The sequence below is a fragment of the Hippichthys cyanospilos genome, chromosome 6 (genome assembly GCF_059441005.1).
Source record: "Hippichthys cyanospilos isolate Australia breed blue-spotted pipefish chromosome 6, RoL_Hcya_1.0, whole genome shotgun sequence".
Classification (NCBI taxonomy): Eukaryota; Metazoa; Chordata; class Actinopteri; order Syngnathiformes; family Syngnathidae; genus Hippichthys; species Hippichthys cyanospilos.
In genome coordinates, this window is record NC_142374.1 from 22436293 (window position 1) to 22451385 (window position 15093).

Sequence of the window (15093 nt, forward strand, 5' to 3'; positions counted from 1 at the left end):
AGGTCGCCGACGTGTTGACTTTTCACAAGCGCCTTCTTAGCGTCGACTGGAGAACGTTGTTGTTGCCATGGTGACACGGCGTGACCTACTTTAGTGTCGGCGGAGGATTGCGGATGGCTTATTGTTGTTGTGGTGCACGAGTTTGCCTATTGGCGTGGAATTTGAATGAAGTGATGAAAAAGCAACTTTGATGGTTTGTTTACGTTTGTTTTTGGTGATTTCGTCAGGGGAACAAAAAGCGAGCGAGAATTCATTTTCATTGAAAAATAAAATGTAAAAACAGGCACAGTTTAACCCTTAGTCTAAACAAAAACAAAAAAACGAGAATATAATGAAATTTTGAATGTTTTTTTTTTAACTTGAAACGAAACAGGAAGCGCACTGATCCAAATTTAGATTGTTTACGACAAACGGCAAATAAAAATGGTAAACAAAACAAAAAACGGCTAATTTTGATTCTTCATATCCAAAACAACAACAAAAAAGTAAGTGTATACCAAATAACGCTAAAATTTGTTTGCTCCTGATAAGGCCGCTGATCTTGTCCATTTCGAAACTTTTTTTATGAATAAAATGTATTATTGTTTTCTGATAGACATAATGCACTAAAAGTCTCATTTTAAAGAACACCTGACATTATTTTACAGCATTGGGACAATCTACTGTCAAAACTTTCATTCATAAAACCAAAAAAACAAGTTGAACTTCTTCAGATAGCCTTGATTCATGTCCGTGCACTTTTTGTACAAAATCCTACGAAATTGTCATTCTGAGAATAGGCTGTATGACTACAAATCTAGCAAAAGTGTGTGTGTGTGTGTGTGTGTGTGTGTGTGTGTGTATCATGATTACACCTTGTCATCCTTCACTGTACATTATTGCTGACAATGAAAGTTTTGATCTTTGAATTTGACTCATGGGGTGTTATTGAAACTCCTCGATGGGCTGATGTGCATCATATTGCTAAAGGATGGAGGTTACCATGGCAACTACACTCAAATGGGTTCAGAGGCCTTGATCTTCGCTAATGATTTGGCTGAGATTATTTTCTTCTCAAAATGTAATGGAATTCATGTTTAATATCCTCCGGAGAAGCAGCGTTTTTGTCCACTGTCGTAATGAAAATCACGAAGCCTCATGAAGCACTTTTGACAGATTTTTTTGCTCCTCCAGATGGCGCTATCGGTCTAACCCAAATACATTTCCGTTGCATTAGGATTTATCTTTAAAATAAGAGCACCATCAAGAGAAGTAAAAACAAAAAAATACAAGTGCTTCATGAAGCTTCGTTATCCCATCTGTGGTGTATTTTTTCCTGGAAAGGACAGGATGTCCTCTACTGAGTACACTAGGACTTGCTAGGGTAGCTTCAATGAGGCAAACGATAAGAGCCCAAAAACAAACATCCACTGGACGAGAATCAAATGAATAGCAAGTGTTTTAGGTAGTGATTGGAAAATGAAGCCTCATGAGGCACTTTTGATAAATATTTTGCTCTAACCCTAATAAACTACCATTGCAATAGGATTTATCTTTAAAACAAGAACGCCATCAAGACAAGTAAAAGAGAAATATCACAAGTGCTTCATGATGCTTCATTTTCCTATCAATACACTATTGTGTCCATATTGTCCTGGCATCCCACCCACACAAACACGTGAGACATGACTGGAAGGGACAGAATGTCCTCCATCCAGGACAGTAGGACTTGGTAGGGTGAGACCTAAGATATACACCAAAAACCAATGTCCACTGGAGTAGACACAAATGGATAGGACATGTCTCAGGTAGTGATGGGAAAACGAAGCCTCATGAAGCGGCTTTGATATTTTTTTGCCCCTCTAGATGGCACTCTTGTCTAACCCTAATAGATTTTCATCGCTTTAGGATTTATCTTTAAAACAAGAGCACCATCAGGAGGAGAAAAAAAATACATATATATGTAAGTGCTTCATGAGGCTTCGTTTTCCCAACACTAATCTCAGGAGGATATTATCATTTATTATGTATTTACGCTGTTCGTTGGGACTACTGAGGTTTTTCTCGCCGTTTCCCACTTCCTCACCCCCGCTCTAAAATAATAACAAACATTGATAACGCGTGAAAAATCTATTTCTATTTTTCAAGCTACAGCAGGAAAAGCGGCGCCATTTTGCGGCCGCCGGCGGAAAGGAAACACGTCGGAGTCTACGCGAGATGCTCGGCATCCACCTAACCAAATGACAAGTTCCCGAAAGGTTCACCACTCGTCGTGTGACTATCACATCAAAAAAACAGGCCACCGTGTTTAACTGCTACGCGACACAGACCCGCACGCCATTTCATATTGAAAAGCTCCATCCGGTTTCCGGCAGCCATTAGTGTCACTCGCCGGGCCGGATGGGGCCGGGCCGGGCGCCGCTCCGCCGGCCCCGGTAGCTCAGCCGGCTCGTTGAGCGCCGCCGCCGTCAGTCCGCGGCTGGCTTGTGCTCATCGGACGTGGGGGGGGGGGGGGGGGGGGGGGGCGTCCCTGCCAAAGACTTCCTGGACGGCCGCCGATCTAAGTGTGGATGCGGTTTGGGGGGGGGCGTGTCCTCCGGGACACCTCCGGGAATCGGCGTGCTACTTTACTGTCGGCCGGCCGGCCGCGTGATTCTGTACGGAGAAGTGACATAAGAAAATGATTAGAGATGAAGGATTTTGCGGGTGTTTTTCATGATTGTTGCAGACTAAAATTGAGGGTATTTTTTTATGATTGTTGCGGGTTAAAATGTCAGACTTTGCAGGTTTTGAGAGCGTTTTTTGTGCTTGTTGCAGACTTAAACGTCTGATTTTGCAGGTTTTACGGGCATTTTTTTTATGGATGTTGTGAACTAAACTGCATTTTTTTTATGATTGTTGCGGGCCAAAAGGTCTAAATTGGCAGGCATTTTTTATGATTGTTGCGGACCAAAATGTTTGTGGGTTTTGAGAACATTTTTTGTGATTTTTGCAGGTTTAAATGTCTGATTTTGCAGGTTTTACAGGCATTTTTTAATGAATGGTGTGAACTAAAAGGTCTTATTTTGCGGATTTTAATATTTTTTATGATTGATGCGGGCAAAAATGTCTAAATTTGTTGGCATTTTTTATGATTGTTGCAGACAAAAATGTCTGACTGCAGGTTTTGAAAGCATTTTTTGTAATTGATGCAGATTTAAATGTTTTATTTTGCGAGTTTTAAGAGCATTTTTGTGATTGTTGCAGTCAAAAATGTTTGATTTTGCAGGTTTAAGGGCATTTTTCATGATTTTGCGGCATTTTTTATGATCATTGCGAAGCAAAATGTCTAATTTTGCAAGCATTTTTCTATGATTGCTGTACGCTAAAATGTTTCATTTTGTGAGCATTTTTTATGGTAGTTGTGGAGTAAAACGTCAGATTTTGCATTTTTGAGAGCATTTTTCATGATTGTTGCAGAATAAATGTCAGATTTTTTTTGTTTTGAGGACATTTTTTATGATTGTTGCAGACTAAAATGTCTTGATTATGCGGGTTTTGAGGGCATGTTTTTATGATCGTCGTGCACAAAAATGTCTGATTTTCTGAGTTTTGCAGAAGAAATGATCAAATTCATTCAATTTATTGCTCCAACCTAAATCTTGCTTTTGCTTGACTAAATGAAACAAACAAAAGTTTTGTCAAAAAAAAGTGAAAACGACAATGTGAAATATGAAAACATCTAATAAAAGCTCATACGAATACAAAGCCATACGCTTGTGGCAAAGCTAGAGGGGATTTATTTTTTGCGGCGTCTCGACTCGTCTACCCAGCCTGTATCACGGTGTTAATTAACTGGCAGCACATGGCCAATGTTGATGTGCTTTGGCGAGCTCTCAATTCGCACATGCCAGGAATGCTTACGCCATCATTTTATTGTCGTTATTATTTTTGTTTTGGTTGAAAACGTTCTTTTCACACCGCCTGGATAAAACAACTTCATGCCTTCAACGCAGACTGAACATGTAGAAACAAGAGCAGCACCAACACATTTTCAACATGGCACTAACACACGCGGATCGTTAGAATTCTGCACTAACACAACGGTAACATTCCTATTGGCGTTAGTCAAGAGTGCCCCCTAGTGGCAAGAAAAATAGCAGTTCAAACTCCAAGTCAAATCTTTGATAGCGTCTTCTTCTTCTGTCTCTTTCTCCCTTTATTCACTGGGAGATTGCCCTCTGGTGGCTAGTAAAAAAAACTGCAGATAAGGCACACTCTTCCATAGTTTTATATATATATTATATATATATATATATATATATATATATATATATATATATATATATATATATATATATATATATATATATATATATATATATATATATATATATATATATATATATATGTATATATATATATATATTGCAGTGGACATTTCATACCTTTACTTTTGGAAAAGTTATTTATGGAAACTCTGGCAAACATTTGCGATGGTTTTTGTGGGATTTGCCTGGCGGATGTTCAAGCCACTTTTCTGAGCCATTAGCCCGCACCCTCTCTGGGGATGATGACAGTGTTACGTACCAAAGGCCATTTCAGGTCGCAGCAAATGTGGCACACAAGCGTACTAAGATGACAGCGTTTCTCAAAAGAGGGTACCAGATGGACCTTTAGGTGTCTGTGAGATTTTAAGTTTCTGCGGATATCAGCAAATCGAATGAATGCTTTTAAATGCTGTGAAAGGAACAGGGCATTTTTCTTTTCAAAGTAAGAGCAAATGAAATGGAACATGAAACTTTGTTACTAAATTTTAATGTTGTGACTAAAGCTAATGTTTATTTATATATATATATATATATATATATATATATATATATATATATATAATTTTCTCTACTTCTCTAACACTTTTATTCTTATCTCAACATGTCCTGTTCCCACCGCATACATGAGAAGAAGCAATAAACAGCATGAATTAGCATATGTTAGCTTATCGCGCGCTCCTTCCCTTGGCCCATTTTGTTCCTCCTTTTTTTAGCCTTAAATGTGACTCGGCGGGGAATCCTCACCAGTCAAAAAGATTGATGAGCGCGATCGCCTCGAGCTGAGCCGACGCCTAATGAGGACGCCCCGTGGACGTGTTCGCTCTTAGTTAAGTGTCTCTACGCCGGGCGGCGGGGCCCCATGATGCCCCCTCAAGAATTGTGCGCGCCGCTATCTCTGGATGTAGGAGTCATTTGTCAAAATCGGCCAGGTGAGCTGATCGAGGTCCGAGAGGGACGACGGAAAGAGGATGAGAAATGGAGCGCGCGGTATGATTGCGTCGCTTCCGACGGGACGAAATATCATGATGTAAATCATTTGGTTTGTGCTAGCGAAGCTCACGTGAGGCCTTGGACGGATAAGAAATAAAATTTTAAAAAAAAGGAAGTAATTGGCTATTTATTAGGCAAGGGAGGAACTACGTGGCTTTTTATGCTTTTAATGCTGTTGGGGTAATGGAGTAAATGGCGTGTGGCGTTTTTCAAAATGAACATTGGTCGCTACCGGGCATCTAGAGCGGCGTTCTGGACGCTGTCTCTTTTTAAGCAGGGTAAAAAAAAAAGGACTTCTGAAGGCGTGCGGTGTAACTCGAAACAAACGAAGGACTGTGAATTCAAATACATTTTAAGTGAGTTGATCACACATTTACCAAGATTTGATATCAGAAGCCGGGAAAAACTGTTCAAAAGAGATTTGGAGAATAAGAAAATGTGTGTGTTTTTTTTCCCAAATGTTTAAAAGTTAAAGACAACTTGCAATTTTGGTATTTTAGTCAGAAACCTGAAGTCAAATCAGCATTTCAAGGGCCACGAAAAGTGAGGCGGCGGGCCGGATCTGGCCCCCGGGCCTTGACTTTGACACCTGTGTTCTTGAGAGCAAGCTTGTTTGTGCGTACATGCGACAATAGTCAACGTAACGTCACATTTTACTATTAATTGATACACTTTCCCTGCACTTTCCCCAACTTGTAGTAGTACTGAAACTGCCAAAAAAAAAAAAAAAAACCTGAAGTGCTGCAGCAGAGGAGGACTTATGTGTGACACACAACGAGAGCTACATTTGCAGCTGCTCGCTAACTCTTTCGGTACCAAGCGTTACCGGAAAAGGAAACCTCTAGAACATAGGTGTCAAACTCCAGTCCTCGAGGGCCGGCATCCTGCATGTTTTCCGGTTTTCTTTCCCCAACACACCTGATTCAAATGATTAGCTCATTTGCAAGCTCTGCGGGAGCTTCAAAAGGATCCCAATCATTTGAATCAGGTGTTTTTGAGGGGAAGGGTTTGAAAACATGTAGGATACCGGCCCTCGAGGACTGGAGTTCCACACCTGTGCTCTAGAGGGCAGTATTCTTAGCGTTTTCACTCACCTTTCAAGGCCGGCAAAATTTTGCGCGCTACGTCTATACTCGCATGGACTTCCTTTCCTCACTTTGAATTGCATGTAGATAATAGCTGTGTTATAAGCGTGGAAACACTGCCATCCGATGGCCGCTTAGGATGTTTGCGCTCCAATGCTGCTTCGTTTTCGTTAATGAACAGACGTGGCGCATCGCATGGCGGCATGACGACATCAAAGTAAACTCGGCGCCCGATTCGACTTCCATTCCTCACTTTGAATTGCATGTTGATAATAGCTGTGTTATAAGCGTGGAAACACTGCCATCCGATGGCCGCTTAGGATGTTTGCGCTCCAATGCTGCTTCGTTTTCGTTAATGAACAGACGTGGCGCATCGCATGGCGGCATGACGACATCAAAGTAAACTCGGCGCCCGATTCGACTTCCATTCCTCACTTTGAATTGCATGTAGATAATAGCTGTGTTATAAGCGTGGAAACACTGCCATCCGATGGCCGCTTAGGATGTTTGCGCTCCAATCCTGCTTCGTTTTCGTTAATGAACAGACGTGGCGCATCGCATGGCGGCATGACGACATCACAGTAAACTCGGCTGCCCCATGGCGGGCGGCCGGCGAAGGTCACGTGACCAAAGAGAAACGGGCAGCGGGGGACTCACCAGGCGCTGGACGTGTTGTAGGGCAGCAGCGTGGGGCTGCGGCTCTCCCCTCGGAGGCCGTGCCCGGGCTGGTAGAGGCCGGGCCCGGAGGCGGGCCGGACCGGGCCCTGGCTCTCGTCCGCCGCCGAGCGCTGCCACTGGCTGCGGGCCTTCTTCAGCCAGCGGCCCCCCAGCCCCCATTTCTCCAGGTAGACCCGGCACAGCTCGTAATTGATGGCCGAGTAGTAGAGAAAGTCCAGAGCCAGCAGCACCATGACGAAGAAGCCGTAGATCCACACTCCCACCAGCGCCGTGTAATTACTGCGTACGGGTCGGACACATACGTGATTAATGGGGCATATTATGGAATAGTGACTTTTTAATGGCTTGTTTACAAATTGCGGGCTCCGTGGCGTGCCTGCACACCCGTCGGGTGCGGCGTTCAACAACGCAGTCAATCTTTTATGTATCTGAAAACGTCTCTGTAAGCAAGCGGAACTGAATGTCCGACATTTTTCGTATCGTCCCGAATGCCAGACGGTTCATTTGTGTCCACTAGGTCGGACGTTTGTTGTTGGACTATATCTTTCGGCTCACTGGAGCTACCCTATTAAGTCCTAGTGTCCTCAGTGAAGGACATCCTGGGTTGGTTGGGCAAAGCGGACACAACGGTGGACACAAATTGAATAGGCTGGGTCTCAAGAGGATAAAATTGACCACGCTCCATTTTTTTATGGCCATGACTTGAAAAGCTAGGCTGGGTGAAGATCAAGAGCCACTTTCAAGTTTTTGATTTACATCAAGAGCCTCGAGGAACGGATGTTTTACAAGACACCAAGACTTTGCTGATTGTCTGATCATTTTAGGGGTGTTGCAGCTTAAAATTTTTCCAAAAATAGTTGACTACTTTAGTCCCTCATTATTTTAGTGTCGGCTATTTTTAGACCTAACTTTAGCCCAGTGCTTCTCAATTAGATTTTCCTAAACCTGTATCCTTTTTAACATGAACAAAAGGAAAAAAAAGCAATATGAATCAACTTTCAACAATTGTTTTTACAGCGTTTATATGGGTTACAGCTTAGTCTTAAACCGAAAAAAACAAGTGCATAGAAGTGCCTGAAGCTAAAAAAAAATAAATGAATAAAAAAATTATTCTATTGCAATTACAATTCACATAACAAAAACAAAGCCTTTTCCCTGGGGTGCATCACCTCGCGCCCCCCAGGGGGACACGCCCCACTATTTGAGAAGTACTGCTTTAGCCAAACACTTGGAAAAAACAGTAAAAAAAATAGAAACTCGTACATGGGAGTGAATGGTTTGAGTCTTGAATGCCTTGACGCAAAATTACAACTTTGGGAGTGAATGAGTTCATTTAATTTTATTTTTTTACACGTCTTTGGTTTCTGGTCGTAAAATGGACACAAAACGGCCGATAACAGCATCTGCCAAAACGAAGCCTCGTGAAACACTTGAGATTTTTTTTTTCTCCTTTGATTCTGCTCTCTGTTTAAAGATGAAGGCTAATGTAATCAAAACATATTACATTCCCACCGCCTCTTTAAACCAAGCGTGGCATCTAGAGGAGCAAAAAAATATATGTCAAAAGTGCTTCATGAGGCTTTATTTTCCCATCACTAGCTGATGGCGATAGAATAAGACTTTATGAAAGGCTTTTTAGCAGGCAAAAAAACAACGCCGAAAGCTTGTATGGACACTTTCCTTCCTGTTGTGTCTATTATTGTAATTTGAATCCGAAAGAAATACTTCGTGCTTGAAGTCAAGGTGAGGGCGCGCAAACAAAAACACGCAAAGGCATCGATCGACCGCATCGATCTTGACCTTGCGACAAAAGCAAATTCCATATTCAACAAAGCAAAGAAATAAAGGCGTCCGCCCGCTTTCACCTTCTAGACCATCCCGGCGTCCATCGAGTGAATTTTGTCGGCTTTTGTTGAAGCCCCAGCCCGCTCCGGCCACGGAACAGCGGGAGAGAAGAAGAAATGGAATCGGACGCCGTGCCGCAGGGCACGCCGGCATGCTGGGAGGGCATTAGCGCTGGCGCAAGCTGTGTTTTTGTCACCCGATCCTCCCGCCGAGAGCGTCCGCGGGCGCTCGCGTGGATTTTTCCTCGGCTTGAATGTGTTTACGCCGGTCAACCTTAGACACACTATTGACTGCTGCATATTCGTTATTTGAATGGATTTCAATATGGCACACTCGCTGGGCAGGTTCAGAATTCGGACTTTATTCACTGTAGCGAGGTTATTTTTATCATACTTTTATCAGAGAGCAAATTATTTTAAGTATTGTATATCCCGCAATATAATATGCACCTGATTGTAAGGCTCACCTTCAATGAATGGCTTATTTTATAACTGTTTTCATATATATGGAGCACCGGATTATAAGGTGCATAGAATAGAAGCTACAGTAGTGGCCGGGGTTGCATCAGGCATCCACTAGATGGAGCTGCGCTGAATAGAATGTTGACAAAGCAATCAGATTAAGTCAGTCAAACTTTATTAATGGACAATCAGAAATTAAGAATAAAGATGATTTGGGGAAAGCACTATCTGAAGAATGGCGGATTTTCACGGGTCACATAAAATGATGAGGCAAGTTTTGACACCTGTCCTGAAGCGTGAGATTCTGTTCTCAGAATGATCACAAAGTGAGTTTAAATTAAAATTCCGACTTCAAAGTCTGACATTTAATTTTGGCATTTGCAGAATTCTCACAATTAAAGTGAGAATTTTCCATTAGAAGTGAGGAATTTGACTTCAGTCAAAATTCTTTCCTGTCAGAATTCTCACTCAAATATCACGTCAGAATTATGAAGTTATACTCAGAAGAATTCTGATGTCATAATGTTGTCCTTAAAGTCAGAATTTTGACATCATTTTCCAAGTTTTGACTTTGTAGTCAGATTTCTCACTACTCTCAGAATTCTCAGTCAGAATTCACACTTTATTGGCAAAATTCTGAGTTCAGGATTAAGTCTGGATTCTAATTTTAAAGTCAGAATTCAGACTTTATTCTCAGAATTCTTACTTGGATAAGTTCATACAATAAAGTGAGAAATCTTACAATAAAAGATGAATTCTGAAAAAAATAAATGAATAAAAAGTCAGACTTTGGACTCTATTTTCAGAATTCTGCCCTAAGATTTCTTACTTTAGGGCCAGAATTATGATTTTAAAGTCAGAATTCAGACTTTATCCTCAGAATTCTCTTTGATACTTAAAAAAAAAGAGCATGAAGTGAGAAATTCTGAGAATAAAGTCTGGATCCTGACTTCAAAATCAAAATTCAGACTTTATTCTCATAATCATCTTAGCTGATTGCGTGAATAAAAAAAAGAACCAAAAGAGATTTCTGAGAACCAAGTGAGAATTCGTAGAACATGGCCCGAATTCTGACTTCAAAATCAGATTTTATCCTCGGAATTCTGACTTTAACCTGCCAATAAAGACAAAACCCTAACATAAAAGTGAGATACCGCCATTATTTTCTTTACTGGCCCACGTGATTTTCCGCCGTTTTGGTTTAGGGTTATTTTAAAAAGAAAAACGTTCCCGGAAGCGGACTGACTTGTGCGAATATCCATCGGCGGTGGTGGTCAGGTTGATCTGCATGAGGATCTGGAACTCGGTGTCGTTGCAGCAGTACTTGAAGGCCGTGTTGTTGTGGTGGCAGCAGAACATGTACGTCTTGTTGTCCGACAGCCGGGGGCAGTGGAAGCCGAAGTGGTAGCGCCCCTTGTGGTCAGAGTAGGGCTCGCACACCCGGTAGTGAGCTGAGAGCGCTGCGGCGGAGTCAGGAGAAAAAAAGAATGAAATAAAATTGTGGCAAAAAAAAAAAAAGAGCCCAATGTCTCCTTTATGCAGAATTTAATTGATGTTTGCGCGTTTGCTTTCAACATCAGAGTTCAAAAAGAAGCCAAAGAATGAGATGAAGGTCCACTTCAAGTTCAGACCACAGCGTTTGAAAAGAAAGCTTCAAATCCGCTCCAGGAACAATGTCGCCATGGAAGATAAAACGAACAGAAAAATGGAGGACACGTGTAGCATCGTAAAAGTCGTTCGACCTTTACGCTAGCTTAGCATGTTGGGGACCGCGTCAGGGGAATCGTTTTCAGCTTTGCGTCTCATAAATCCCGCCGCATAAAAGAGAGCGCTGAGCGGGCAAAAGTGGACAATAAAGTTTATTAATAATGTGGGTCGTTAAAGGAAATGTTAAATTGACACTTTCAGTGGACACCGGCTGTTTGGTAATCGACCTGCTTGGTTTTTTTTTTTTAGCATTTGGTGTGATGAAAATCTATCATATTATACGTTAAAATAATAAATTATTTTTGTTATTTTAATGGTGAATGCAAAATTATTGAAAAAAATCATATTGAGAAAAAAATGGACTGAATTTTCAGTTAAAATGTAAAAATCTAAAAACGAAATAAAAAAATGGAAAGAAAAAAGGTAACAGGAAATAAGAGTACTTTTGAACTTTGATCAGCATAACAAAACAACAACAATAAACTTTCAGTTAAAATGTAAAAATCTAAAAACGAAAAAAATGAAGGTAACAGGAAATAAGAGTACTTTTGAACTTTGATCAGCATAACAAAAAAAAATCACATTTATTTATTTTCCATATAATAAAAAAGCAAAAAACGTTAGTTCTGATTTCAAAAACTGAAATTTTTTTTCAAACTAACAAATTTTCCCACTCATATTCAAACCCCAAAAATAATAATTTGTAAAAACTCCATTTTTTAAATAGAATTTTGACGCCAACATTTTCCAATTACATTTTACTGTCTCCGAATATGGTTTATTGGCCACCTTGACTACTAATAAACTAAACAAAAAAACATACTATCTACCTCTAACTTTTTGAGTGTTGAATTTAAAAATCTTATTTTCATATTATTTGGTTCCTGTAGCGGCCTTGAACCTCCGCTCCCATGCGAAGACAGACTCGGAGGACGGTACTTTTGCGAAAAAAACCTGTAAGACCTGCGGTGGAGAGCAGCAGGAAGATGACCGCCAGGACATTCAAGGACTGCCGACTGGTGATAGTCATCTTCTCGCGGTCATGTGGAAAAGGAGGCGGGGAGGCCGGGCGGGACGAGGAGCTCGGGGAGCCGCTTCAGCTCCGGCTGGACGTGGTCATCCCGCGCGCGCCGAGGGCTCCTCTCGCATGCTCGACGGTGAAGATGACGCTCCCGCCCCTGATGGGAAGGAGACGTGCGGACACAGAGGAGATGAGCTTTTCTCTTTGGTCTTTCTCCAGAAGCGACTGCATGCTGTGTGCCACTTTGGCTTCGAATTTGCCCAGGTGTGTGTGTTATTGTAATACGGCGGGATGACTCCATGAAATTTAATCCTGGTTGGTATTTCGACCGAATTTGGGTCAAGTTCTCTCACGTCTTTCCGGTAGTATTTTCGGCGAGGGACGGCACACTCCCGCTAACGTACTTGAAGGTACGCCAGGGGCTACTCAGGATTTTGAATAAAACAAACAAAGGTGCAAAAAAAAAAAATATTGAATTGTTTAAATGTTTCAGGAAAATATAAGTCCATAAAACACATTTTATGTTCAGTAGGTTATTGAATTTTATTGTTTTAAAAAGCCAGATAGTACTACCCAATTTGACACGTGCGTCCGCTCGTTACCTGTCAAGTTAGTGATTTATTTTTTTCAACCGCTCTCTACTATGATCTCAACCTAAAGTGTCCTCACACTTTAGGTTGAATATTTTTCCTGTGGAATATTTATTTATTTATGTTATTTTTGTGGACAAATATTTATTGATAATTAAATTAATGATTTATTTTTTATTGATTTATTTTTATGAAGAGATCTCTACTGTAATCCCAAAAGAGAATGCTTTATTTTTAATATTTTTCTGTGGACAAATATTATATTATTTTTCTTTTTGAGAACAGGTCTGACACTTGTAGTTGAATATTTTTTGTGGACAAATATTTATTGATAATTTAGTTAATGATTTATTTTTTATTGATTTATTTTTGTGAAGCGATCTCTACTGTAATCCCAAAAGAGAATGCTTTATTTTTAATATTTTTATGTGGACAAATATTATATTATTTTTCTTTTTGAGAACAGGTACGACACTTGTAGTTGATTATTTTTGTGGGCAAATATTTATAAATAATTTAGTTCATGTTAAAGGTCGTTCTAGCCGAAAAATTGCGACCATTTTTTTTTTTTTCATCCCCATTTTCAGAATGGTTACTGACTATTTCTGACAAGATGGCTCGTCCCTCACATGAACATTACAGCAGAGGAGCATCATGGGATAAGTGCTTCCTCCAGCCATGTTCTTACTGTAAACACATGTCGTGAATAATTGAGGGAAGACTTTTATTTTTGTCTTTAAACTTCTGCGTTACATCAGCGCCCGCCGCTGTTTCGTCACTGCGTGTTTGCGCGCCCTGAGAAAAAGCTCGGTGCGGTGGCAGATGGGTAAATACGCCGCCGAGGTTTGTTTTGGAGCGCGCCATGGCACGGAGGAGGGGGAGGTTAAGAATGATGAGAGCAAAGACAGGAAGTTAAAAAGCTCCTCCGAGGGAATATTTTTAGAAGGTCACAAGGTCCGGCCTCTATTTTTTTTCTTTCCTTTTTTTATAGTCTTGGCAAGTGAGCTACATAATGAGAAGATATTTGGTCATGTGAGAAAAAAAACCTGACTTGAAAAGCAGCAGCACGGCGGATGCCTCAAAGTTCGGAGGTTCTGGGTTTGAATCTCGGGTCGGTCCAAATGTTTGTTTCATTAGAAAAACATGCATATTAGCTTGATTGAGGACTCTGAGGGTCATACTTTGATCCATATCTCAAGCTGGGAAGTCCTGATCCGATACTGGTATCGGATTTCGGTCTGATATCAGTTAAAAAATAGCATGAAATAATGTATGACTTTATCGAGTTTCCTCTAGCATTTCATTTGAAAAATAAATATAAGTGCTGTATATATCATTTCTGGTGATACTTTGATTCAGATCTCAAGTTGGGAAGTCTCCAGCCGATACTGATACCTGATATTGGTCTGATATGAGCCCCAATGTTATCGGCTAATGTATCACTTTCTCAAGTCTCCTTACATTTCGTTCTAAGAAATAAATACAAATATGTATCATTACTGCCGATACTTTGATTCAGATCTCAAGTTGGGAAGTCTCGAGCCGATACTGATATCTGATATTGTTCTGAAATGAGTGCCAAAAAATGTTATCGGCTAATGTATCACTTTATCAAGTCTCCTTACATTTCGTTCTAAGAAAGAAATATAAACATGTATCATTACTGCCGATACTTTGATTCAGATCTCAAGTTGGGAAGTCTCGAGCCGATACTGATATCTGATATTGGTCTGATATGAGGGCCAAAAAATGTTATCGGCTAATGTATCACTTTATCAAGTCTCCTTACATTTTGTTCTAAGAAATAAATATAAACATGTATCATTACTGCCGATACTTTGATCTATATCCCAAGTTGATACTGATATCGGATATTTCATAAAAATTTCTCAGAAAAAAAAGACACATAATTTGAAACGGAGACCCATATATCCCAATATAGCAATTCTTACAACCACAAGAAATCAATGTAAAATTTATATTATTAAAATTTCTCATTTCTAGCTCCTAATTGCAAAATAGCTACAAGCAGGCGGCTGGCACTAGTATCGACTATTATTTCGAGTACCGATACCTTTAAATAAGGCTGGTATTGGTACTCTCCCATTCCTACAATAAAAAATAATCGGCAATAGCAAGTAATAGAGAATCGCTTGATATTTTTGAGGCTGATATCAGACCCACATCCTGTATCATTATTGGATCGAGACATCCCTATCGGTATCATATTGGAAGTAAAAAAAAACTGCATAATTGCGATTCTATTTCCAGTTTGTCCAATTAATAAAAAAAAACCATTTCTTTGCACTTGAACAGTTCAATAATATTTATGAGTTAAAAAAAAAGACTAATGTCAAATGTTGGGTACGTTTGTTTGAATATGACTTGGAAAGCTAATGAAAAACGTACCTTTTTAATTGCGCTTGT

General features: G+C 40.3%; 1 protein-coding gene across 2 annotated transcripts in view; it reads right to left on the reverse strand.

The window, feature by feature from the left end:
• Positions 1-7017: 7017 nt before the first annotated feature.
• The window catches only part of shisal1b (shisa like 1b), a 70104-nt gene continuing 62028 nt past the window's right edge, over positions 7018-15093 (reverse strand). For both annotated transcript variants that reach the window (XM_088418350.1, XM_088418349.1), the window contains 3 exons: positions 12019-12233; positions 10595-10808; positions 7018-7321 (listed from right to left, as the gene is read on the reverse strand). In XM_088418350.1, coding sequence (XP_088274476.1) covers positions 7018-7321; positions 10595-10808; positions 12019-12085 — 585 coding nt within the window. In that variant the 5' untranslated portion in view covers positions 12086-12233. The remainder of the gene's footprint in view (positions 7322-10594; positions 10809-12018; positions 12234-15093) is intronic.